Genomic DNA, 27,669 nt, shown 5'->3' with positions numbered 1-27,669 from the left:
TGTTTTTAATTGCGTGTTTTGTGGCTGTGAGGTGTTTTTAATTTCGTGTTTTGTGGCTGTGAGGTGTTTTTAATTTTGTGGCTGTGAAATGTTTTTAATTTCGTGTTTTGTGGCTGTGAAGTGTTTTTAATTATGTGTTTCATGGCTGTGAGGTGTTTTTAATTTCGTGTTTTGTGGCTGAGGTGTTTTTAATTTCGTGTTTTGTGGCTGAGGTGTTTTTAATTTCGTGTTTCGTGGCTGTGAAGTGTTTTTAATTTCTTGTTTTGTGGCTGTGAAGTGTTTTTAATTTCGTGTTTTGTGGCTGTGAAGTGTTTTTAATTTCGTGTTTCGTGGCTGTGAGGTATTTTTAATTTCGTGTTTTGTGGCTGTGAGGTGTTTTTAATTTCATGTTTTGTGGCTGTGAGGTGTTTTTAATTTCGTGTTTCGTGGCTGTGAGGTGTTTTTAATTTCGTGTTTTGTGGCTGTGAGGTGTTTTTAATTTCGTGTTTTGTGGCTGTGAAGTGTTTTTGATTTCGTGTTTTGTGGCTGTGAAGTGTTTTTGATTTTGTGTTTCGTGGCTGTGAAGTGTTTTTGATTTCGTGTTTTGTGGCTGTGAGGTGTTTTTAATTTCATGTTTTGTGGCTGTGAGGTGTTTTTAATTTCGTGTTTTGTGGCTGTGAAGTGTTTTTAATTTCGTGTTTTGTGGCTGTGAAGTGTTTTTAATTTCGTGTTTTGTGGCTGTGAGGTGTTTTTAATTTCATGTTTTGTGGCTGTGAGGTGTTTTTAATTTCGTGTTTCGTGGCTGTGAGGTGTTTTTAATTTCGTGTTTTGTGGCTGTGAGGTGTTTTTAATTTCGTGTTTTGTGGCTGTGAAGTGTTTTTGATTTCGTGTTTTGTGGCTGTGAAGTGTTTTTGATTTTGTGTTTCGTGGCTGTGAAGTGTTTTTGATTTCGTGTTTTGTGGCTGTGAGGTGTTTTTAATTTCATGTTTCGTGGCTGTGAAGTGTTTTTAATTTCGTGTTTCGTGGCTGTGAAGTGTTTTTAATTTCGTGTTTCGTGGCTGAGGTGTTTTTAATTTCGTGTTTCGTGGCTGTGAAGTGTTTTTAATTTCGTGTTTCGTGGCTGTGAAGTGTTTTTAATTTCGTGTTTCGTGGCTGAGGTGTTTTTAATTTCGTGTTTCGTGGCTGTGAAGTGTTTTTAATTTCGTGTTTCGTGGCTGAGGTGTTTTTAATTTCGTGTTTCGTGGCTGTGAGGTATTTTTAATTTCGTGTTTTGTGGCTGTGAAGTGTTTTTAATTTCGTGTTTTGTGGCTGTGAGGTGTTTTTAATTTCGTGTTTTGTGGCTGTGAAGTGTTTTTAATTTCGTGTTTCGTGGCTGTGAGGTATTTTTAATTTCGTGTTTCGTGGCTGTGAGGTGTTTTTAATTTCGTGTTTTGTGGCTGTGAAGTGTTTTTAATTTCGTGTTTTGTGGCTGTGAAGTGTTTTTAATTTCGTGTTTCGTGGCTGTGAGGTGTTTTTAATTTCGTGTTTTGTGGCTGTGAAGTGTTTTTAATTTCTTGTTTTGTGGCTGTGAGGTGTTTTTAATTATGTGTTTCATGGCTGTGAGGTGTTTTTAATTTCGTGTTTCGTGGCTGTGAGGTGTTTTTAATTTCGTGTTTCGTGGCTGTGAGGTGTTTTTAATTTCGTGTTTCGTGGCTGTGAGGTGTTTTTAATTTCTTGTTTCGTGGCTGTGAGGTGTTTTTAATTTCGTGTTTTGTGGCTGTGAAGTGTTTTTAATTTCGTGTTTCGTGGCTGTGAGGTGTTTTTAATTTCGTGTTTCGTGGCTGTGAGGTGTTTTTAATTTCGTGTTTCGTGGCTGTGAGGTGTTTTTAATTTCTTGTTTCGTGGCTGTGAGGTGTTTTTAATTTCGTGTTTCGTGGCTGTGAAGTGTTTTTAATTTCGTGTTTCGTGGCTGTGAAGTGTTTTTAATTTCGTGTTTCGTGGCTGAGGTGTTTTTAATTTCGTGTTTTGTGGCTGTGAAGTGTTTTTAATTTCGTGTTTCGTGGCTGTGAGGTATTTTTAATTTCGTGTTTCGTGGCTGTGAGGTGTTTTTAATTTCATGTTTTGTGGCTGTGAGGTGTTTTTAATTTCGTGTTTCGTGGCTGTGAGGTGTTTTTAATTTCGTGTTTTGTGGCTGTGAGGTGTTTTTAATTTCATGTTTTGTGGCTGTGAGGTGTTTTTAATTTCGTGTTTCGTGGCTGTGAAGTGTTTTTAATTTCGTGTTTCGTGGCTGTGAAGTGTTTTTGATTTCGTGTTTTGTGGCTGTGAGGTGTTTTTAATTTCATGTTTCGTGGCTGTGAAGTGTTTTTAATTTCGTGTTTTGTGGCTGTGAGGTGTTTTTAATTTCGTGTTTCGTGGCTGTGAGGTGTTTTTAATTTCGTGTTTCGTGGCTGAGGTGTTTTTAATTTCGTGTTTCGTGGCTGTGAAGTGTTTTTAATTTCGTGTTTTGTGGCTGTGAGGTGTTTTTAATTTCGTGTTTCGTGGCTGTGAAGTGTTTTTAATTTCGTGTTTCGTGGCTGTGAAGTGTTTTTGATTTCGTGTTTTGTGGCTGTGAGGTGTTTTTAATTTCATGTTTCGTGGCTGTGAGGTGTTTTTAATTTCATGTTTCGTGGCTGTGAGGTGTTTTTAATTTCATGTTTCGTGGCTGTGAAGTGTTTTTAATTTCATGTTTCGTGGCTGTGAGGTGTTTTTAATTTCATGTTTCGTGGCTGTGAGGTGTTTTTAATTTCGTGTTTCGTGGCTGTGAGGTGTTTTTAATTTCGTGTTTTGTGGCTGTGAGGTGTTTTTAATTTCATGTTTCGTGGCTGTGAGGTGTTTTTAATTTCATGTTTCGTGGCTGTGAGGTGTTTCTAATTTCATGTTTCGTGGCTGTGAGGTGTTTTTAATTTCGTGTTTTGTGGCTGTGAAGTGTTTTTAATTTCATGTTTCGTGGCTGTGAGGTGTTTTTAATTTCATGTTTCGTGGCTGTGAAGTGTTTTTAGTTTCGTGTTTCGTGGCTGTGAGGTGTTTTAAATTTCGTGGCTCTGAGGTGTTTTTAATTTCGTGGCTGTGAGGTGTTTTTAATTTCCTGGTGGTGAGGTGTTTTGAATTACTTTTGTTGTGTTGTACCTCACCACCACCAACTCAGGTGCAGTTATTTTCCTCAGCTAAAATAAGCCCGCTCCTCAGTAACGACGCGTGGTGAGACGAGCGCAGCGAGCCGAGCCAAGCTCGTGTGTGTGTGTGTGTGTGTGTATATATATATATTATATATATATATATATATATATATATATATATATATGTATATATACATATATATACATATACATATACAGTCACGTGAAAAAGTAAGTACGCCCCGACATTTATCACTACTTCAAATACCTAAAATTTGAATCAGGTGCACCAGCCCAGGTGCAAATGATTAGAACATCGTTGGAGAGGATCTTGGAGGAACCTGTCTTATTTAAACCTCAGACATTTAGTTTGGTTTGCTCTTTGTTGTTGAAGTGTGCGGCGTCACCATGCCTAGATCAAAAGAGCTCTCTGAGGCATTCAGAAAGAAGGTTATCGATGCCTACGAGTCTGGGAAGGGATTTAAAAAGATCTCCAAACAATTTGAAATCAATCATTCGACTGTCCGGAAGATCATCTGCAAGTGGAGAAGATTCCAAACAACTGCCAACTTGTTCAGGCCAGGCCGCCCCAGCAAGTTCAGCCCGAGAGCAGACCACAAGATGCTGAAAGAAGTCTCTAAGAACCCCAGAATGTCATCACGGGACCTACAGGTAGCTCTTGCCACTGTTGATGTCAAAGTGCACGAGTCTACCATTAGAAAGAGATTGCACAAATTTGATCTACATGGGAGGTGCGCCAGGAGGAAACCTTTGCTGTCCAGAAAGAACATCAGGGCAAGACTAAAGTTTGCCAATGAACACCTCGGCAAAGACCAGCACTTCTGGAAGAATGTGCTCTGGGCAGGTGAGTTAAAGGTAGAGCTATTTGGCCACAGTACCAGAAGACATGTTTGGCGAAAACCAAAGACAGCATTCGACCACAAGAACCTGATACCAACTGTAAAGCATGGCGGTGGAAATAATATGGTTTGGGGCAGCTTTGCTGCATCAGGGCCTGGGCAGCTCACCATCATAGAATCCACTATGAATTCTTCATTGTACCAGAGGGTGCTTGAGGTTAATGTGAGGACATCTGTCGAGAAGTTGAAGCTCAACCGAAGGTGGACCTTGCAACATGACAATGACCCTAAACATACCAGTACATCCACCAAGGAATGGCTGAAAATAAAGAAATGGAGGGTTCTGGAATGGCCAAGTCGAAGTCCGGATCCAAATCCTTTTGAGATGTTGTGGGGGGATTTGAAATGAGCTGTGCATGCAAGAAACCCCTCAAACATCGCACAGCTGAAAGAATTCTGCATGGAGGAGTGGGCAAAAATTTCTCTCAGTCGATGTCAGAGACTGGTAGACAGTTATAAGAAACGCATACTTGAGGTTGTTTCTGCCAAAGGGGCCAACACCACCTATTAGAGCCAAGGGTGTACTTACTTTTTCCACATGCGAAATTTGCATTTATGTTTATTTAAATTATACAATGGAGTACAAAATGTAAATGTTTCATGATATTTGTTATATTATATCACCTTTATCTATCAATATTGTTGAAATGAAGATCAAATAGCTGTATGTTGAAATATGTTGAAAAAGTTAAAACTTTACATGGGGTGTACTTACTTTTTCACGTGACTGTATATACACACACACAAGATCTATAATCAGGGAGGAGTGAGGATTTTTTTGCAATTCCTTTTAATAAAAGGGTTTGTGAGGTTGAGTTAAGAGGAACCAGATAATATGAAGAATGTTGCTTCACATAATAAGGAGCTTGAGAAGAAGAGATTAAAGTCAATGATTTACTCCTGACACTTAAAAAAAAATTATCTACATTTTTCCCCTTTGTTCTACTTTTATTAAATCATCGTCATCATCTTAAGCCAAATCCCATTACCCTTTTGGATTGGCGACTCATAGGATCGTCTCACATTTGCCCAAGTCTTTCTCGTTGTAGTTGGCCAGGCATCACGTTAACTGAAGCCGATTTGAGCGGGAATGTGGAATTTGGACATGGTGCCAGGAATAACCCGTATCGCTCCTCGTCATCGACAGACACCCAACCAATGTTAGCATCCTGTCAGACAAACGGTACACTTGGAGATCCGACATCCCTGCCTGTAAAGCATCAGTCTGAGAGTTTACAGTTGGGTCGGCAATCAAACCCAGTCTTGGCAGCTCACAGGCAAGTGCGCTATGTCTATGCCATCTTGTTGGACTTGTTAATGCCCTCATTTCGTGTTGTCAGTTCTTCCGAAGGGATTATGTACATATTTCTGTACCTGGGGTGGAGAAGAGGAAATGGGGGAAATGAAGAGTATAAGACTTTGACAGAAAGTGTACAAAAAGGAAGCGAGAGTAGGCCGATACGACTGTACTGAGGGAAGGAGAATGTAGTAGTACATGGGGATCTTTCCGTGGATGCATGGCCTGAAGAAAGATAAGAATGATCTTTATGTGAAAAATACTTTTTAGAAATCTAATGTTGCTCAGGAAATCAATGATGAAATTAACAGTATTTAAAATTATGATTCTATGTCACATTTGCCAAAAACGTGTCGGAAAACGCTTATGATCATACCGGTGCAGTGTAAACGTCATGTCGTGATGAGAAGTAGTGCGCGATAGTGCAATACAAAGTATGGCATGATAGAAAGTAGTGCGATTGCATTTTGATTGAATGATGTGAAAAGTTTAGCACCTACACACTCTTGCATTCCAGAAACTCATCTATTTGTCATGTTCTCTAACAAATGTCTGCTGCTCTTCTTCTGCTCCAATCGGTTCTTCTGATCATTTGCTTGTTAAAGTGGACATCTCTCTGGCCATTCGCAGAGAGCTTCCTCAGCGTCGACGAGTCTGGCATTTCACTCAGGCCGACTGGCACGGTCTGCAAGCAGCCATCAATCATCTGGACTGACCATCTCTACCGCCTCTGACATCAACTCTTCCTGGGAATTCTTCCAAAGCAAACTGCTCTCTCTCATGCACAGATTTATCCCATCTCGTCTTCAGTTGTCATAACCTTCATGGTACACGGAATCTTGTGGTGAGGCAGTTGCCCTGAAACAACTTGCCTTTGCCTCTTGGAAGGCTAATTCAACTAAAGACAATCTCAGTTCCTTCCACCAAGCTCGGAGCAAGTGTGTGTCTACCCTCAGGGGTGCCAGGAAGCACTATTTCTCTACTCTCAAAAATGAACTCTCAAACCTGTCTCCTTCCTCCAAATCCTGGTGGCATCTGGTCAAATCTGTTTCTTGTGTTTGTTCCCCCTCCATCCCCTCCCTTACCCCAAATGGCTTCACAGTTGACACCACATGTGACAAAGCCGAATGCCTCAACTCTGTGTTTGCCTCAAAATATTGTGTCCCAAACCCATCTCTCTCTGTTCCCACCTTAGCCAGTCGAACCCAACTGCTCCTGGACTCTGTGTACTTCTCTCCTGACAAGGTGGAGAAGTTTTTGTCAAACCTCGACTCTGATTCTGCAACTGGACCAGACGGCATCAGCCCACAGGTCCTAAAATCCTGCTCTGCTGCTCTATCTCACCCTCTCTCTGTTCTTCTCTTCTCCAATGGCTTGATCTCCGATCATCAATTTAGATTCAGACCAGGTCATTCTACTCTGGACATACCGCTTCTGCTGTCTCAATGATGGATGGAGGTCCTCAATGCCAAACAGGAAATCAGAGCTGTCTCCCTTGACATATCACGTGCCTTCGATATGGTCTGGCACCCAGCTCTGCTCACCAAACTCTCCTCCTATGGTATCCATGGAAATCTCCATGCATGGCTTGCGGATTTCCTCTCTGGTCGTAGTCAATGTGTGGCCCTGAATGGATTTCTCTCATCTTCCTTTCCTGTTCAAGCTGGAGTTCCCCAAGGCAGTGTTCTGGGCCCTGTGCTTTTTCTGGTCTTTATCAATGATCTCTCCGACACTCTGGAAAATCTTCTCCATCTATTTGCTGATGACTCCACTCTCCACCACTCCATTCCTCTTCCCTCAGATCGGCAGTCTGCAGCCTTCTCACTCTCTACAGACCTGGACAAAATGACAGACTGGTCAAACAAGTGGAACATGTCTTTCAATCCTGACAAATCTCACACACTTCCTATGTCTCTCCGAAAAGACCGACTGGACAATCCTCCCATCGACTTTCTCAACAATCCTCTCCAAGAAGTTCTGTCGCTCAAGGTTTTTGGGTCTCACTATATGCCATGATCTTTTCTGGGAAAACCACATTTCCAAGCTGGCCGCCAAAGCCAGTCGTCGACTGGGCATCCTCCGTCGTGTGAAGTCCTTCCTTGGCACACCTGAGCTCCTCACCGCATACAAGGCTTTCATACGCAGCTCAATGGAATATTGTTCTCCCTTCTGGGCCGGTGCTCCTGCCTCACACCTGGATCGGCTTCACGCTGTTGAAACCAAAGCTTTCAGAATCATTGGAATCTCCCACGATGAAGCTAACTCCGAGAGCCTTTCACTCACTCACCACAGGCAAGTTGGTGGTCTTTCAGTCTTCCACCGACTCCTCTCCGGCCTTGCTCCCCCAGCTCTCTCTGTGCTCTGTCCCCCAAATATTCCTGCAGGTCGCACAATATCTGCCAGCAACCCTCTTCTGGTTAAACTGCCAAAATCTAGGCTCTCTGCTCACTTTCACTCTTTCATTCCTCTTTTCTCCCGCCTCTGGAACAAACTCCCCCACTCCCTTCAATCCCACTCCTCCCTCCAGGTCTTCAAAACAGCTGTTCACCACTATCTCTTATCTTCCCCCATTCAAAAGCTTGATCTTTTCTACCCCCGCAAATTCACCCCAGAACCACTTTTTTGAAATTCCAACTTCTTTGTTGGAAGACCTTGCCCGCAGAACACATGAAAGCCCACAGAATCTTGTTTCTCACAGTCTGAGAGTCCTTTCGGTGCTTTTTTGCAAACTCCAAGCGGGCTTTCATGTGTCTTTCACTGAGGAGAGGCTTCCGTCTGGCCACTCTGCCTTAAAGCCCAGATCGGTGGAGTGTTGCAGTTTTGGTTGTCCTTCTGGAAGTTTCTGCCATCTCCACAGAGGATCTCTGGAGCTTAGCCAGAGTGACCATCGGGTTATTGGTCACCTCTCTTACCAAGGCCCTTCTCCCCCAATTGCTCAGTTTGGCCAGGCGGCCGGCTCTAGGAAGAGTCCTGGTTGTTCCAAACTTCTTCCATTTAAGAATTATGGAGGCCACTGTGCTCTTGGGAACCTTCAATGCAGCAGAGATTTTTTGTAGGCTTCCCCAGATCTGTGCCTCGACACAATCCTGTCTCTGAGCTCTGCAGGCAGTTCCTTCGACCTCATGGCTTGATTTTTGCTCTGATATGCATCGTCAGCCGTGAGACCTTGTATAGACAGGTGTGTGCCTTTCCAAATCATGTCCAATCAATTGAATTTATCACAGGTGGACTCCAATCAAGGTGTAGAAACATTTCAAAGATCAAGAGAAATGGGAGGCACCTGAGCTAAATTTCAAGTGTCATAGCAAAGGGTCTGAATACTTATGTCAATGTGATATTTCAGTTTTTTCTTTTATTAAATTTGCAAAACTTTCTAAAATCCCGTTTTCTCTTTGTCATTATGGGGTATTGAGTGTAGATTGATGAGGGAAAAAATGAATTTAAACAATTTCAGCATAAGGCTGCAACATAACAAAATGTGAAAAAAGTGCAGGGGTATGAATACTTTTTGAATGCAATGTATATATATATATATATATATATATATATATATATATATATATATATATATATATATATATATATGTATGTATATGTATATATATATATATATATATATATATATATATATATATATATATATATATATATGTATAGTATATATATATATATATATATTTGTTTTTGTTTTTTTAACAGGTTGGAGAACACTATGGATTATATATGAAAGATTTTTTTTATGGTAGATTTTTACCAATGGCTAAAAAGAAAAGAACAAATGAAAAGCTCATTCAATTGTGAGTGATATCGGGTGCGAAGTACTGGTACTGTTTTTATTTTTATTTTTGGAAAAATGGGTTGTGGTTATTGATAATGCCTTTGCACGGATCAGAATGAATGATTTAAGAAATACATTCCCTTCAAAAGGAAATCCTTTTTTAATGAATATTTCAAAACTATTCACATACCAGCTATGGGATCGATTAACTTCAGCAATAATCTTTTTTGTGTGTCAACATCTGGGCTTGTGTGAGGAGTGAGGTCATGGAGGGTAGAGGAGCAACAAAATGACAGAGCGGCATTGGGGCCACAGTTGGTCTCAACAAGCAAGTGAAAAATAAAATCTTAAAATCCCCCCCCCCCCCCCCCCCCCTTCCCACGCCTCCGCCCCCCAAGCCCTCTCCCTTCCACACATCTCCCTGCTCTCAAATGTTGTGTTTGTGTGCTTCCCCTTCGCTCCCCATCTTGTCTTCCGCTCCCTCTTTTTATATATTTTGTTTGTCTGGTTGATTTGTTTGTGAAGTAAATGTTAGCTCTTTCACGAGCCTCGATTCAGTATACAAAAAAAGAAAGAAAGAAAGAAAAAAAGAAAAAAAAGAAAAAAAAAGGGGGGGGGGATCCTTGAGAAATGAGGGAAAGAAACACAGTAACCTGCAATTGAGAGGGGTGGGTTATGGGAAGGTTAGTTAATGATGGTAGAAAAACTTGTGGGTGGAGGGATGCAAGATTACAAGACATGGTGGTGAACTGGGATCGGATTAATGTGTGAAGGGGGTTCTACAAGTGGGGTAAAAGAGGAGCAATGGAGTGGAGATGCACAGTAAACCTGGGGTTTGAAAGGTGAACTAAGAAGGGTTATTGGAAGACCACGTATCCCCGGAGGAGCGTAGGGTTGAAAAGGCAGAAAGAGCAAGACCTTAAGAGAGGCAGTAAAAACAAAGGTCACCAATCTGTCTGCAATATAACATAATAATATTGGTATTGCTCCAGGGTCAGGGGAGGATAACTCCATGGCTATAGGTTGTAAATTGAACACCTCTGAGTCAAAATCTGTTTTGTCAGTGGAGTATTTAAACATTCCAGAACTTGTTCACACGAGTGTACTGAGATTATACCAGCTAATGAGATGAGGTTTCATATGTTTCACAGATGAGAAAGGTTTAGGGTGTCATACCTCGTCATAGCAGTTGAAGCATGCTTGCTATCAGTTGGACTGAGCCGTTTATTGGGTATCTTAAGAATCAACCATTTTGAAAAATAATGTCCTTATATCTTCCCTTATTGGGTTTTGTAAATCTCATTGTTGGCCTTCATGTCTTTGGAACATATTATTTAAAATTTCAACTTTTCAATAACACATTTGCAATGTTTGTTTCAGACTGGTCACCTCAGCCCACGATCAGTGCATAAAGATCTGTGGCAAGCCCCACTAACCTCCAGCAGAAAGATTGGTACATACAAGGCAAGCTGATTTCAAAACACAAATTGCCAACAGTCACATGATGATTGCTGGCAGCACCACATCTCTTATATCATCAATTGTGTGGTGGTAGCACAGAGGATTCATACTTGCCATAAATTATTACAAACTTATAAAAAATTTAATGCAGAAATATCTAATTTACACAAGTATTCAGCCCCCTGAGTCGATACTCGTGGAAGTACCTTTGGTATCAATTACAGCTTTGAGTCTTCTTGGGTATGTCTGTATCAGCTGTGCACATCTGGATTTGGAGAGTTTCTCCCATTCTTCCTTGCACATTTGCTCAAGCTCTGTCAAGTTGGATGGGAAGTGTCAGTGAAGAGCAATCTTCAGGCTTTCCACAGATTAGCAATGGGATTCAAGTCTAGGCTTTGTCTGGGCCACTCAAGGACTTTCACATTCATGTTCTGAAGCCATTCCCGTGTTGCTTTGGCTGTATACTTGGGGTCATTGTCCTGTTAGAACATAAATCGTTGTTGCAGTGTTAGGTATTTTGCACTCTGAAGCAGCTTCTCCTCAAGATGTGACTGCATTTGGCTCCATTCATTGCTCCCTCTTACAAGTCTCCCAGTCACTGGTGCTGAAAAGCATCCCCATAGCATGATGCTGCCACGACCATGCTTCACAGGAGGGATGGTGTTAAATGGGTGATGGGATGTGTTCGGTTTCTGCCAGACATAGCGCTTTGCATTCAGGCCAAATAGTTCAATTTAGTCTCATCGGAACACAGAATCTTTTGCCTCATACTCTTGAGTCTTTCACGTGCATTTTTGCAAAGTCCAGGCATGCTGTCATGTGCCTTTTTCTCAGGAGCGGCTTCCGTCTGGCCTCACTCCCATAAGGTCTAGATTTGTGAAGGGTTGCAGAGACTGGTGTCCTTCCGGCGGGTTCTCCCATCTCAGCCCAGAAACTCTGTAGTTATATCAGAGTGGTTATTGGGTTCATCGTCACCTCCCTGACCAAGGTCCTTCATGCCCCGTTGCTCAGTTTGTTTAGACAGCCAGCTCTAGGAAGAGTCTGGGTAGTGCCATATTTGTTCTATTTCCTAATGATGGAGCTCACTGTGCTCTTGGGAACTTTCAACACTCTAAATTGTTTTGTACCCTTTCCATACCTCCTCACAATTCTATCTCGGAGTTCTACTATATGGACAGTTTCTTGGACTTCGTGGTGGAGTTTTTGCTCTGACATGCACTGTCAACTGTGATACCTTATATAGATAGGTGTGTTTCTTTCTAAATCATGTCCAATCAATTGAATTGGCCACAGGTGGACTCCAATAAAGTTGTAGAAACATCTCAAGGATGATCAAAGGATATTGGATGCACCTGAGCTCAATTTGGAGAATACTTATTGACTCAAACATTTCAGCTTTGCAATTTTAATTGTCTTGTAGAAGTTTCTAAAAAAAATAAAAAATAATACACTTTGACAATTGGGGTATTATATATAGATCAGTGACTAAAAAAAATCTCAAATGAATTCATTTTAAATTCAGGCTGCAAAAACAAAATGTGAAAAAAGTCAAGGGGTGTGAATACTTTCTGAAGGCACTGTGTGTGTGTGTATGTATGTATGTGTATATATATATATATATATATATATATATATATATATATATATATATATATATCCAAATATATCTTCAGTTCTCCAGCTTTCAATGAGCGCACGTAATGACGTCACTGCCATGTACATACGCTCTGCCTGTCAAGCTCTCAAGAGAACTCTCCGCCAGCAGAATTTTGATCTTAATTCAGATACTGTCATAAGTGTATGTAAAACTCAGTTACCGACCTGGTTTCGCCCTTTTGGGGCTCATCAGGGCAACGCAGTGAGTCCTGCATACACTTATGACTCTGAAAACTTTTCGGTTATATACCAGTTACTCTGCGATTTCATACCATCAGTGGTGAACCGCCATTAAGGTATCCCATCCAGCTATGCTGTACCTTAATGGGAGCGATAAGTACCATCTGCCACATGGCACATTATCTCTGGTATCCACTCATTATATGGAATTGCCTGGATGCAGCCGGGAGCAACCAATCCACAGGCAGAGCGTATGTACATGGCAGTGACGTCATTACATGCGCTCATTGAAAGCTGGAGAACTGAAGATATATTTGGATTGGTTGCTCCCGGCTGCATCCAGGCGATTCCATATAATGAGTGAATACCAGAGATAATGTGCCATGTGGCAGATGGTACTTATCGCTCCCATTAAGGTACAGCATAGATGGATGGGATACCTTAATGGCGGTTCACCACTGATGGTATGAAATCGCATAGTAACTGGTATATATATAACGAAAGGTTTTCAGAGTCATAAGTGTATGCAGGACTCACTGCGTTGCCCTGATGAGACCCAAAAGGGTGAAACCAGGTCGGTAACTGTGAGTTTTACATACACTTATGACAGTATCTGAATTAAGATCAAAATTCTGCTCTGTCGGAGGGTTCTCTTGAGAGCTTGACAGGCAGAGCGTATGTACATGGCAGTGATGTCATTACGTGCGCTCATTGAAAGCTGGAGAACTGAAGATATATTTGGATTGGTTGCTTCCGGCTGCATCCAGGCAATTCCATATAATGAGTGGATGCCAGAGATAATGTGCCATGTGGCAGATGGTACTTATCGCTCCCATTAAGGTACAGCATAACTGGATCGGATACCTTAATGGCGGTTCACCACTGATGGTATGAAATCGCATAGTAACTTATATATATATATATATATATATATATATGTATATATATACACACACACACACACACACACACACACACACACACACACACACACACATGACTTGAGTGAAGACAACGCATAACTATGTAATTGTAGTCAGTCTTATTGATGGATATATTCATATCTATTTATCCAACCCCCAATGTAATGCCTTCATGTTCACCTTGAATGTATTTGCCAAAAAGCTGTGATAACATTGTTATTGTTGGTAATTTGTTTCCACAGCCAAACTCATTCACTGGAGATGGTAAATCTGACTCTATCGTAAAAAAAGCACCAGGCCTGAAAATGAAAACCAACATTGATGCGATCAAGGTGAGTTCACATTGATGGTTTTCTTTAAAAATTAGGAAACAGTTAAAACGGTGTTCTTATTTTATGTGTGTGAAAGCCAGGAAGTTAAAGATCTTTAGGCGAAAGCTATAAATTATGAATATCTAGTTAAAAAGTGAGATTGCACTGCCAGATTGACTGACTGTTTAGATACAGCTGAGGATCTGGATCTGCTATTGCGGAGCAGTTTGGAGAGATTCTGGGAAGAAAGGGTTGAAACCTTGATGAAGAATTAATGGAGCCCAATTGATGATCAGGATAGTTGGAAAATTGGTCAATTGTTTACAAATCACAAAAGTTAGTACTCCCACTCCTCCCCCCAGGTCTTCAAAACAACTGTCCACCACCATCTCTTATCTTCCTCCATCCAAAACCTTGATCTTTTCTACCCCCGTTAATCCCCTAAAATCTACCTCTGTCAATTTCTGTTTTCTTTCCTGAAAGTCCGAGTCGTGTCCATTTGCTTCTTTCCACGTGCGCTGTCTCGCCCCGCCCCCATTATCTCCTTTCCTTCCACCTTTTGCCCTGTTCACGAGACTCGTGGTTGTCCCTCTTGGCCCTCTCCCCGTTGGTATTTTTGTGAATATAAGATTGTTCTTCACAGTTCTGTTTAAATATGGTTAAACTTCCCCTACAGTGTTTTATTCAGTGGTATATTACAACATGCTGTTTTCTTCCGATTTAAAAGGCTCTTTTCAATTTCCTCTTCAACTCATTCCACTTCAAAAAAAATCAATAATTCTTCCTCACTACATGCTCTAAATTCACATTCATTCCACCCCTCCTCCATCGTTCTTAAACGGATCGCCAACTTGAAAATTACAATAAACCCAATTTGTTATAAATGTTCGTCTTACATAAGTCATCCACTTTCTAAACTCCCCCCTTGCCCCTCCCCTCCAAATTTCCCCCCTTGCCCCTCCCCTCCTGAACTCCCCCTCACCCCTCCCCTTCAAAACTCCCCCCCAACCCCTTCCCTTCAAATCTCCCCCCCCCCTACCATCCCTCTCCAATTCTCCCCCCTTCCCCCCTCCTCAATGCTGCCTCCTCGCCACTTCGTCTCCCTTCTATCTCATACCTCCAAGTCCCCCAACCTTCTACTTTCCTCTGCCCCCCCTCCCCCCTAAAACAATCCCTCACTGTGCCTCATCCCATCACCATCAAACCTTTCGTCCTCCTCATCCTTCCCTTTCTTGTAACTCTTCTGTAATCTCTGACACACGATCAACTGCTCTCCCTACCTCCCCCCCCCCCTAATCCTTCATCTGACCCTACCCCTGCCCTCCCCTGTCCTGCACCCGATGCTCCCCCTCTCTCCTCCTTAACGGTATGGACCTCAAACATCCGGGGCCTTCGCTCAAACCTGATTGATCTCTCCATTCCGGTTGCTTCTGACAATCCAGACTTGATCTGCTTAACAGAAACTTTCGTCCTTCAAGATGTCTCTGATTCCTTAATATCTCTTCCTGGTTACTCCCTCCTCCGGTATGACAGAGGTGAGCCTCGTCCTGGTGGTGGGGTTGCTGTCTTTATCAAAAACTCTCTTCCTCACTCTCCTTGCACTGCCTTCTCTCCACCCGACCCCCCAGGAGTACCCCTGGCTACGGCTTCCTCTCCGCTCCCACCTTTTGTTCATATGTGTTATGCACCGTCCCCCAAACAGCGATGACTCCATTTACATTTCGCTGTCTGACAACATGGACCAACTTCGATCAACTCCTCCAAACGCTCTCTTCCTCATATGTGGCGACTTAAACTGTCATCATGCCAGCTGGCTGGGTGTGGGTTCCTCTCTCACCAGCCATGGCATCTCAGCAAAGGATTTCTGCAACTCATTGGGACTGACACAATCTGTCAATTTCCCGACCTGGATCTCAGTCAATGGAGTATCTTCTCTTCTAGACTTGGTTATGACAAACTTCCCTGCAAATGTCTGCTGCTCTTCTTCTGCTCCAATCGGTTCTTCTGATCATGTGCTTGTTGAAGTGGACATCTCTCTGACCATTCTCAGAGAGCCTCCTCAGCGCCGACAAGTCTGGCATTTCACTCAGGCTGACTGGCATGGTCTGCAAGCAGCCATCAATCATCTGGACTGGTCCCCATCTCTACTGCCTTTGACATCAATTCTTCCTGGGAATTCTTCCAAAACAAACTGCTCTCTCTCATGCACAGATCTATCCCATCTCATCTTCAGTTGTCTTACCCTTACTCCCGTCCATGGTACACTGAATCTTGTGGTGAGGCAGTTGTCCTGAAACAACTTGCCTTTGCCTCCTGGAAGGCAAATCCAACTGAAGGCAATCTCAGTTCCTTCCACCAAGCTCGGAACAAGTGTGTTTCTACCCTCAGGAGTGCCAGGAAGCACTACCTCTCCACACTCAAGAATGAACTCTCAAACCTGTCTCCTTCCTCCAAATCCTGGTGGCATCTGGTCAAATCCGTTTCTGGTGTTTGTTCCCCCTCCATCCCCTCCCTTACCTCAAATGGCTACACAGTTGACACCGCACATGACAAAGCCGAATGCCTCAACTCTGTGTTTGCCTCAAAATCTTGTGTCCCTAACCCATCTCTCTCTGTTCCCACCTTACCCACTCAAACCCAACTGCTCCTGGACTCTGTGTCCTTCTCTCCTGACAAGGTGGAGATGGTTTTGTCAAACCTCGACTCTGATTCTGCAACTGGACCAGACGGCATCAGCCCACGGGTCCTAAAATCCTGCTCTTCCACTCTATCTCACCCTCTCTCTGTTCTTTTCACCCTCTCTTTTGCTCAAGGTCATCTGCCAGCATCTTGGAAATCAGCAAACATTACCGCTTTACACAAAAAATGTGCAAAAACAGATCCTTGCATCTACAGACCCATCAGCCTGCTCCCAATTATCAGCAAAGTCATGGAATCCATCATTGCTTCGGATATCAAATCCTTCCTCTTCTCCAATGGCTTGATCTCCGATCATCAATTTGGATTCAGACCAGGTCATTCTACTCTGGACATGTTGCTTCTGCTGTCTCAACAATGGATGGAGGTCCTCAATACCAAACAGGAAATCAGAGCTGTCTCCCTTGACATATCACGTGCCATTGATACGGTCTGGCACCCAGCTCTGCTCACCAAACTCTCCTCCTATGGTATCCATGGAAATCTCCACGCTTGGCTTGCCGACTTCCTCTCTGGTCATAGTGAACGTGTTGCCCTGAATGGATTTCTTTCATCTCCCCTTCCTGTTCTGGCTGGAGTTCCTCAAGGCAGTGTTCTGGGCCCTGTGCTTTTTCTGGTCTTCATCAATGATCTCTCCGACACTCTGGAAAATCTTCTCTATCTATTTGCTGATGACTCCACTGTCTGCCGCTCCATTCCTCATCCCTCAGATCGGCAGTCTGCAACCTCCTCACTCTCTGCAGTCCTGGACAAAATCACAGACTGGTCAAACAAGTGGAACATGTCTTTCAATCCTGACAAATCTCACACTCTTACTATGTCTCACCGAAAAGACCGACTGGAAAACCCTCCCATCTACTTTCTCAACAATCTTCTCCAAGAAGTTCTGTCGCTCAAGCTTTTGGGTCTCACTATCTGTCATGATCTTTCTTGGGAAAACCACATTTCCAAACTGGCCTCAAAGCCAGTCGTCGACTGGGCGCGCTCCGCCGTGCGAAGTCCTTCCTTGGCACACCTGAGCTCCTCACCACATACACGGCTTTCATCCGCAGCTCAATGGAATACTATTCCCCCCTCTGGGCCGGTGCTCCTGCCTCACACCTAGCTCGGCTTCACGCTGTTGAAACCAATGCTTTCAGAATCATTGGAATCTCCTGCGATGAAGCTATTTCCGAGGGCCTTTCACTCACTCACTCCAGGCAGGTTGGTGGTCTTTCTGCCTTCTTCCGACTCCTCTCCGGCCTTGCTTCCCCAGCTCTCTCTGTGCTCTGTCCCCCAAATATTCCTACAGGTCGCATACGATCTGCCAGCAACCCTCTTATGGTTAAACTGCCAAAGTCTAGGCTCTCTGCTCACCTTCACTCTTTCATTTCCCTTTTCTCTCGCCTCTGGAACAACCTCCCCTACTCCCTTCAATCCCACTCCTCCCCCCAGGTCTTTAAAACAGCTGTTCACCACCATCTCTTATCTACCCCCATCCAAAACCTTGATCTTTTCTACGCCTGCTAATTCACCCCAGATACACTTTCTTGAAATTTCAACTTCTTTCCTGGAAGTCCTTGCATTGTCCGTATGTTTTATACCTCTCCCACCTCCCCCCAAGCCCTCTGCCTCCCACAGTTCTCTCGATGTCCCTGCTCTCAAATGTTGTTTGTGTCCTTCCCCCTCTCTCCATCTTGTCTACCGCTCCCCTTATTTTGTGTTTTATGTGTCGGTTTGACAACATGTGTGATTAATGTTGGCTCTTTCACGAGCCTCGATCTTGCATACAAAAAATTTTTTTTTTTTTTTTTGTACCATGCACCCCCTCCCCAGCCCTCTCCCTTCCATAGATCTCACGATGTCCCTGTTCTCCACTGTTGTTGTGCTTCTCTCTCTCTCCGCTCTCGTCTCCCACTCCCTTTTTATATGTTCTATGTATTAGCTCTTACACGAGCCTCGACTTGATATACAAAAAAGTATATTAAACTGGTCGTGCTGTCTGCAGAATTTGATAGTGGATGATAGACATTCCGATTCCGTGGTACCTTAAAATATCAGTGGGTCAATCTATGCCGGTACAATAGCTATACATTGTAGAGTAACCGCCATATTCCTAATGCATTGTCATTTAAGTATTATATGACAGTGATCTTGGGTTATTGAACCGTTGACCCAGCCGGTCATCCCATTGTGGCAATGTCAGGGAGTTAAAGCCCTTGCTCAGTGGGAATAACGAGAAAATCTATGAAGAGCATGACCCTATAAAAGCAAAGGAAATTCAACTGGTGTTCTGTGCAACATTGAGCAGAAAAGCTAAAAGCTTCACTGAGCAAACAAGACCATATACTTTTGGCAGTGGCAATTTGTTTGGGCCAATAAAACTGCCACCAAGTTGATGTGTAATCATTTAATAGGCTTTGCTGGATGCTTCCTATTGCCCTACCATCTGTGTGCCGCCATCTTTCATTGGGGTTTTGGTTATTCGATTTTCAAACGTGACCCATACATGCTCGTGAGATCGTTTGCAGTTCAAATAATTTGGTTCATTGGTCGTCTGCACAGGAAGAGTTGGCCAGAGCTGAAGCCCTGTTGGGAAGTCTGGAGAGAAGCGTGAGCTCGGCAAGCTTCACCAGCCCTCCGGTCAGCCCGTGTACCAGTTTCATTCACACTGCTGGAAGAACCTGGAGCGACACCTCGAGTCCTACTACGAGCTCCGTTGGGAGTCTATACAAGTCCGCAACAAGCCCAAGCAACAGCCCTACCATGAGTCCTTTGGATAAGGTCATGACATTTCCTCACAATTCAGATCTCTATGAGAAAGCTTCAACGTTTTCTGCAAGTTCTTCAACAATTGGGACCCAGTTATCAAGCTCTTCTACCATGCTCATCCCCAGTACAACTTCCCATCAGGTACTTAAAATAACTAAGTTTGAAAATTGTGATTCTTATTCCTGCTTTCAACCTTCCCTCTATACATGTCGATCACAACTTCCTGCTGTCCAGTACATGCACAATGAAGCACATTAAATACCTGGGCCTCTCAAGGGTCGAGGGGAAGTGTGGTGGTAGAAGCCCAAATACGCTATCATCATTGGGGGATCCATATTAATGACTGATTATCTGCTTGGTTCTTCATCTCCACACAATAAGTATCATTTATCTTAGATAATTATAGATTGATTCAGGTGGGATTATCCAACTGATGATGATGTAACTTTATTCTGACAACCTAAATCCCATGCTTTGGCACATTGTTCAAAATAAGTTCTAAATTTGATATTAAAATGGATGTGGGCCGGAACTGGAGTTGAGGACTCGAGCACATTTGTGGACTACAAACAAAATGCCGCCTGAGGCTCAGTCTGCTCCTTCTTAATTGTATCACATTTGGAAATTATATACACTAGCGTGACTCGGCGCGCTCTGCGCGCCTCACCACACGTCGTTTCTGAGGGGTAGGCATCTTTGACCATTTCGGTGTCTTTTGGGTCTTCATGGTGTTTTGGGTCTTCAGGGCCATTTGGGTCTTCAGGGTCTTTTGGATCCTCTGGGCCTTTAAGGGTAGTTTGGGTCTTTGAGGTGTTTTGGGTCTTAAGGGTCTTCATTGTCTTTTGGGTCTGCGGGGTCTTCAGGGGATTTTTGGGTCTTCGGGGTCTTTTGGGTCTCCGGGGTCTTTTTGGTCTTCGGGGTATTTTGGGTCTTCGGGGTGTTTTGGGTCTTCGGGGTGTTTTGGGTCTTCGGGGTCTTTTGGGTCTTCGGGGGTCTTCAGGGTATTTTGGGTCTTCAGGGGTCTTGGGGGAATTAAAGGGTCGTCAAAGGTCTGAGGTGTCTCAGCAGTCTTAACGCAATTAAGACGGTGGTAATTTTATTTGAAGAAGAAGAAGACGTTTTCGTCGCATATAAACATACATACATCGCGAACCATATACGTTTGCTCTATTATAATAAGATATATATATAAGCAAAGATTTGCGGTTGGGAGTAAATCCAAATGACTCCCTGGTAAGATCTCCAACCTTTAATTGAACAAACAATGACTCAACGTTTCGATTAACAACATGTGAAGCCACACGCCTCCGTTAATTAACTCCGTTCATTTCCACATGCGAAATTTGCATTTATGTTTATTTAAATTATACAATGGACTACAAAATGTAAATGTTTCATGATATTTGTTATATTATATCACCTTTATCTATCAATATTGTTGAAATGAAGATCAAATAGCTGTATGTTGAAATATGTTGAAAAAGTCAAAACTTTACATGGGGTGTACTTACTTTTTCACGTGACTGTATATATATACAGTATGTACTGTGTATTGTATCTACAAATATATGAAAGATTGTTGTGGTTGGTAGTATACATTGTTTTAAAAGAAAAAGGCACATCCAACTAAAAAAGTAACTTGGTCTATCCTGCTAATCTAGCAATAAACATGCAAGAGCAGATCCGGTCTCGGGTGATGTTTCACCGCCTTCCCAGTGGGCTTCCTCAAGCCAATAGAGGTCATATTAAAAGTCGTTGTGAAAAAGGTGGTTCGTCAAAGACAAATATCAGTTTTTTTTGTGTTTATTTTAAAACATTTGTGATGTCACCTTTCCTCAAGGTTTTCTGCTTCAAAGATACATTTTAAGCAAACGATTCTGTGCCATACAATTAAATTATTCATTGTGATATTATTTTGGCCTTTATGTAAAACCATTTATCATTACTTTTGTTTGATCTGAATTGTTGTGCAGGCTCAAAGTGGTGGGGTGTCTTCACTCCCGCAGCGTAACGCCGGAAGTGGTTGGGTTCAAAGCCTTCCGTCGCCCACTAGTAGACTTGCATTTCTTACTAACACCATTGGCAGCACCAGGGAGGGAAAGTTTGCGCAGTCTGGTCAGCTGTTTCGCCCACAGGCCTCACCGATGGTTAGGACCATAGCCACCACCCAAATCCAAGAGAAAGAGCAACAACCCCTCTCTACCCATCTGTACTCATCTTGCAGCAATAATGAGAGTCATACATTTTTTCTCAATGGCAATGGAGCAGAATCAACCAATCGTAATGGCAGCCATGCCACATCAGAGAGGACATCGGCAATGACGAAGAACACAGATGGTCACATGACTTCAATATATTCATCCGGCAAAAATGCTCAGGTACTTTAACTTTGTCATTTGCAACAACTAAACAGGTTTGCTTGCTCTATTATTGGAAACTTTGTGAAACTATGAGATTGAGAAAATATATTTTTACTATCAGGCTTTTCATTGCTCTTTCCTCATCCCTCCTTCCTCTTCAACTCCCATTATCATTTTGTCCTTTTCTCCTGAACCTCCTTCATTCCTAAAACATGTAATGTTGCTTTTTGTATACCAGTACACCCATTCCCTATGCGAGCGGCAGGAAGGGTTATATTATTCTCTCTGGGGTATATAGATTGCAGTAGATCTAGGCTCAAAATGGCACGACAAGCTATTTTATACACGTTAACACGGAGTTTTTCCGAGGAGGAAAAGCCCTTCAGGAGGTGGGATATTATTAGTGTTGATATCATTTTGTAATAACATTAATCATACTAAAATACGCCATTTGTGTCTGTCTGTCTGATGAATTTTTGACCCCAATACATTCCGTCGTTACTTATCCAATCTCAACCAAACTTGACAGGATGACCAAGGGTTACATAATGAAGGTTGTAGCGCATTCATTTGCCCCTCTCCCCAAGGGGGTTTTCTCCCCCGAGCGGGTTTTTCCCCACCATTGCCGTCAATGGGTTGCGTGTTGAGGTGTGTAGCCATATTAAGTTAGCTTTATCGTGGCGTTTTTCCAAGGCCGCTACGAATAACAAAAACAACGATAATAGTGTAAAATATTAATGTTATTACAAAACAATATTAATACCAATAATATCCCACCTCCCCAAGGGGTTTTTCCGGCGAGTCGACATATATAAATAGCTTATCGTGGCGTTTTTGTGGGAACAACAGCCGCTACCAGAAGTAATGAACATTAATCATCAGTAATGAATATTATGAACCACAAACACGTATGGTTAGCTTTTTAAACAGTCGCTAATGCTCTTTATAACACTAAATGAAGAAATTCGGAGGAATCCCGACATGCATGAGGTACGTTTTACTTACAGAACTGAGCGAAGATCTACTGTACTCTATATAACCCATAAGTATTGGGTTAATAACATGACCCTTCCTGGCGCTAACGTGGCATTTTTCGTAGCATACTTTTGAAACTCACTCCTTCTGTTTAACACGAAACTGAAAGGGAGAAGCTCGGGTTGTGCTCGTTTACCAAGCAGCTAGCTAGTGCTTGCCAAGCCAGCCGTTCCTTATCTACGGTTTTCAATGGAATGTTTGCTCGAATGCTTAAACCACTTGGCGATCTCTCAACAAGAACCTGGTAAATGAACACACACCCAATGTTCTTGAGACCCGACCATAGATCGACTGTAATCTATGTACCCCAAAGAGGAATGACCCTTTCTGCCCCTCCCGTAGTTAGCGGGTGTACTAGTTTATTAAATGCTATTTATCATTAGTGTTGTTATTCGTCGCAATAAACCCCCTTGGGAGAGGGGATATTGTTTTGTAACAACATTACTATTATGTTTGTATCCTAAGTGTTGTTATTACCTTTATTATTATGTTGTTATTACGTACTTTTGTTATTAAAAGTCACTTTGGAAAAACGCCACGATGAAGCTATGTTAACACGGATATACACCTCAACAAGCAACCCCCTTAGTGGGGAAATCCCCTTAGGGTTGAGGGGAAGTTCAATCGTTATAACCTCCGTCCTGTGACCCTTAGTTCTCCTATCAAGTTTGGTTGAGATTGGATTATTAATGACCGAATGTATTGCGGACAGACAGACAGACAGACACCAAATTGCGTATTTTAGTATGTGATTCAAAGTACATTCCACTGAAAACAAACAACTTGACTGAAGATTAGTGGGAATCATGTTCTGACATCGTGATGTTTAAACTTATAAAAGAGAAAAACACGGTGTTATTTACTCTTTTTGTGTGTTGAGGACATCCATTAAAATGTCCACATCAAATCATATGACAGGGCCATGGTTGGAATTCAACACATTGATTTACATCTGGTGTAACATAATTACTGGATGGAGCACAGCTGCGCCGTGATGCAGTGCCCCCCTAACATTTAGAATTCGTAATCGGGGTGCTGGCACACAATGACGTTCCTGGATCCCTGGATCTTCCAACATCCATAGCTATTTGCAGCAATCGATACACAAGGCTGGACAGCCAGCAATTAGCTTCCTATTTATTGAATTGAAAACCAAATCCACTAATGTATTGTTTGCAATATTATAGCACACAGTTGTATGTACCATGCTTGCGTGTCTGTAAATGATGTATGGTGGCACTGACGTCACAGAGTGATAACACCACATGGATGTACCTATACCATGCATACAGGATGCAGGTGATCATGCAGCTGAACTTAAGATCTGCATCTTTCGAAATAAATCGACGCAGACAGCGCAAGTGGACCTGTTGGCATTGACGCATCCAAGTGCATCTTCTTCTTCCTCTTCAGAATGGTCAGTTTTATAAACCGTTCGTCGTTTTCATTCCCGTGTCTGGAATGACATCGTGTCGCAATTCTCAATTCCTTACATTGCGTTGGTGGCAAGTTCTGCTTTTGACCGTAATTATTTGGCCTTGGACAGAATGAATGCACAATAACTTATAATCGATCCAGTCAATGTTTGCTTCTTTGACGATGTTATTGAGCAAGGACAAGACAGCTGGGCCTGGTTGGAGTTACTGAGCTGTTGCATTGTGATGCTGGGAGTCCGGATTGGAATTGGGCGTTAAATGATGTATTGTCCGAATGTCTTTTCGTGCTGATCATTGCCAGCTCCTTAGACATCATAGCTACAAAATATATGTATGTGTGAAGAGTAGCATTGCGATTGGTGTGGGTGGTGCACTAACTGTTATGTTTGTCTGTTGCTCCAGGATGGTATAAACTGCTGACTGGAGGATTTTGGTTGTCTGACTTTAACTGATAAAAGCTGCAGACCTTAAAATTGTATCTTACAAAAGCAACATTGTGATTTCATTTTACAGCAAGAACGGCACCAGGGTGAACAGTTTTTTTTGTGTCCCACTGATATCCTGGATTCGCATCCGGATATGACCCAAAATCGAATTGGCTTGTCATCGTCATCTACCCAACTCATTCACCACATTTTGTCATAATCCATCCGCAACTTTTAGAAATATCATGTTATGTATAGTTTTTGGCCCGATCACTCAATGGTAAAGAATCGCTTTTACAAATCTCGGATCTGGGTCCGTATCCAGATTTTCAGCAAAATCCAATCAAGTTGTTGGATCGATGACTTTGCTTTCTTTTAGAGGGTATTGATTGTGCTTTTGCATCAATGAGTCGAGCTTGTTGTGCTGTCTCTGAACATTTGCTTGTTAAACATTCCACGGAAACTTTATAGACCGGAATACCATCATGTGTGCCCTTATCCTGGTCAAATTCTAAATTCCTCTCCAGGTTGAGTCAAGCTGCTTTGACATTGCATTCCTAATGACATTACATGTGACATTCCATGTGACATTCCTAATGACATTACATTTGACATTCCTTTTGACATTCCTAATGACATTATGTGTGACATTCCTAATGACATTACATTTAACATTACATTTAACATTCCTAATGACATTCCCAATGACATTACATTTGACATTCCGAATGACATTACATTTAACATTACATTTAACATTCCTAATGACATTCCTAATGACATTACATTTGACATTCTGAATGACATTACATTTAACATTACATTTAACATTCCGAATGACATTACATTTAACATTCCGAATGACATTCCTAATAACATTACATTTGACATTCCCAATGACATTACATTTAACATTCCTAATGACATTACATTTGACATTCCTAATGTCATTACATTTTACATTCCTCATGATATTACATGTGACATTCCTAATGACATTACATTTGACATTCCGAATGACATTACATTTAACATTACATTTAACATTCCGAATGACATTACATTTAACATTACATTTAACATTCCGAATGACATTACATTTAACATTCCGAATGACATTCCTAATAACATTACATTTGACATTCCTAATGACATTACATTTAACATTCCTAATGACATTACATGTGACATTCCCAATGACATTACATTTAACATTCCTAATGACATTACATTTGACATTCCTAATGTCATTACATTTTACATTCCTCATGATATTACATGTGACATTACATGTGACATTACATGTGACATTACATGTGACATTACATGTGACATTACATGTGACATTCCTAATGACATTACATGTGACATTCCTAATTACACTACATTTGGCATTACATTTAACATTCCTAATGACATTACATTTGACATTCCTAATGTCATTACATTTTACATTCCTCATGACATTACATGTGACATTCCTAATGACATTACATTTGACATTCCTAATGACATAACATCTAACATTCCTAATGACATTACATGTGACATTCCGAATGACATTACATGTGACATTCCTTATGACATTACATGTGACATTCCTAATGACATTACATTTCACATTCCTAATGACATTACATTTGACATTCCTAATGACATAACATCTGACATTCCTAATGACATTACATGTGACATTCCTAATGACATTACATGTGACATTCCCAATGACATTACATTTAACATTCTTAATGACATTACATGTGACATTCCTAATGACATTACATTTAACATTCCTAATGACATTACATGTGACATTCCCAATGACTACATTTAACATTCCTCATGACATTACATTTGACATTCCTAATGTCATTACATTTGACATTCCTAATGACATTACATGTGACATTCCTCATGACATTACATGTGACATTCCTAATGACATTACATCTGACATTCCTAATGACATTACATGTGACATTCCTTATGACATTACATGTGACATTCCTAATGACATTACATGTGACATTCCTCATGACATTACATGTGACATTACATGTGACATTCCTAATGACATTACATTTGACATTCCTAATGACATGACATTTAACATTCCTAATGACATGACATTTAACATTCCTAATGGCATAAACATGAGACATTCCTAATGACTACATTTAACATTCCTAATGACATTACATTTGACATTCCTCATGTCATTACATTTGACATTCCTAATGACATTACATGTGACATTCCTCATGACATTACATGTGACATTCCTAATGACATTACATCTGACATTCCTAATGACATTACATGTGACATTCCTAATGACATTACATTTAACATTCCTAATGACATGACATTTAACATTCCTAATGGCATAAACATGAGACATTCCTAATGACTACATTTAACATTCCTAATGACATTACATTTGACATTCCTCATGTCATTACATTTGACATTTCTAATGACATTCCATGTGACATTCCATGTGACATTTCTAATGACATTACATGTGACATTCCTAATGACATTACATTTGACATTCCTAAAGACATTACATTTAACATTCCTAATGACATTCCTAATGACATTACATGTGACATTCCTCATGACACTACATGTGACATTCCTCATGACACTACATTTGACGTTACATGTGACATTCCTAATGACATTACATGTGACCTTTCTAATGACATTACATGTAACATTCCTCATGACACTACATTTGACATTACATGTGACATTCCTAATGACATTACATGTGACATTTCTAATGACATTACATGTAACATTCCTCATGACACTACATTTGACATTACATGTGACATTCCTAATGACATTACATGTGACATTTCTAATGACATTACATGTAACATTCCTCATGACACTACATTTGACATTACATGTGACATTCCTAAAGACATTACATTTAACATTCCTAATGACATTCCTAATGACATTACATGTGACATTCCTCATGACACTACATGTGACATTCCTCATGACACTACATTTGACGTTACATGTGACATTCCTAATGACATTACATGTGACCTTTCTAATGACATTACATGTAACATTCCTCATGACACTACATTTGACATTACATGTGACATTCCTAATGACATTACATGTGACATTCTTAATGACATTACATGTGACATTCTTAATGACATTACATGCGACATTCCTAATGACATTACATGTGACATTCTTAATGACATTACATGTGACATTCCTAATGACATTACATATGACATTCCAAATGACATTACATATGACATTCCAAATGACATTACATATGACATTTC

General features: G+C 41.4%; 1 protein-coding gene across 1 annotated transcript in view; it reads left to right on the top strand.

Moving 5' to 3' along the window:
• LOC137420669 (uncharacterized) overlaps positions 1 to 27,669 on the top strand; it is a 100,253-nt gene that overhangs the window by 44,930 nt on the left and 27,654 nt on the right. Inside the window, exons 5-9 of the mRNA XM_078772429.1 lie at positions 10,489 to 10,572; positions 13,571 to 13,660; positions 18,881 to 19,228; positions 21,061 to 21,465; positions 23,775 to 23,899. Coding sequence (XP_078628555.1) covers positions 13,634 to 13,660; positions 18,881 to 19,228; positions 21,061 to 21,465; positions 23,775 to 23,899 — 905 coding nt within the window. The 5' untranslated portion in view covers positions 10,489 to 10,572; positions 13,571 to 13,633. The remainder of the gene's footprint in view (positions 1 to 10,488; positions 10,573 to 13,570; positions 13,661 to 18,880; positions 19,229 to 21,060; positions 21,466 to 23,774; positions 23,900 to 27,669) is intronic.

The sequence above is a fragment of the Myxine glutinosa genome, chromosome 2 (assembly GCF_964187855.1).
Source record: "Myxine glutinosa chromosome 2, kmMyxGlut1.1, whole genome shotgun sequence".
NCBI lineage: Eukaryota > Metazoa > Chordata > Myxini > Myxiniformes > Myxinidae > Myxine > Myxine glutinosa.
Note: the sequence above shows the minus strand (reverse complement) of the source record. Positions and strands in the feature narration are given on the sequence as shown.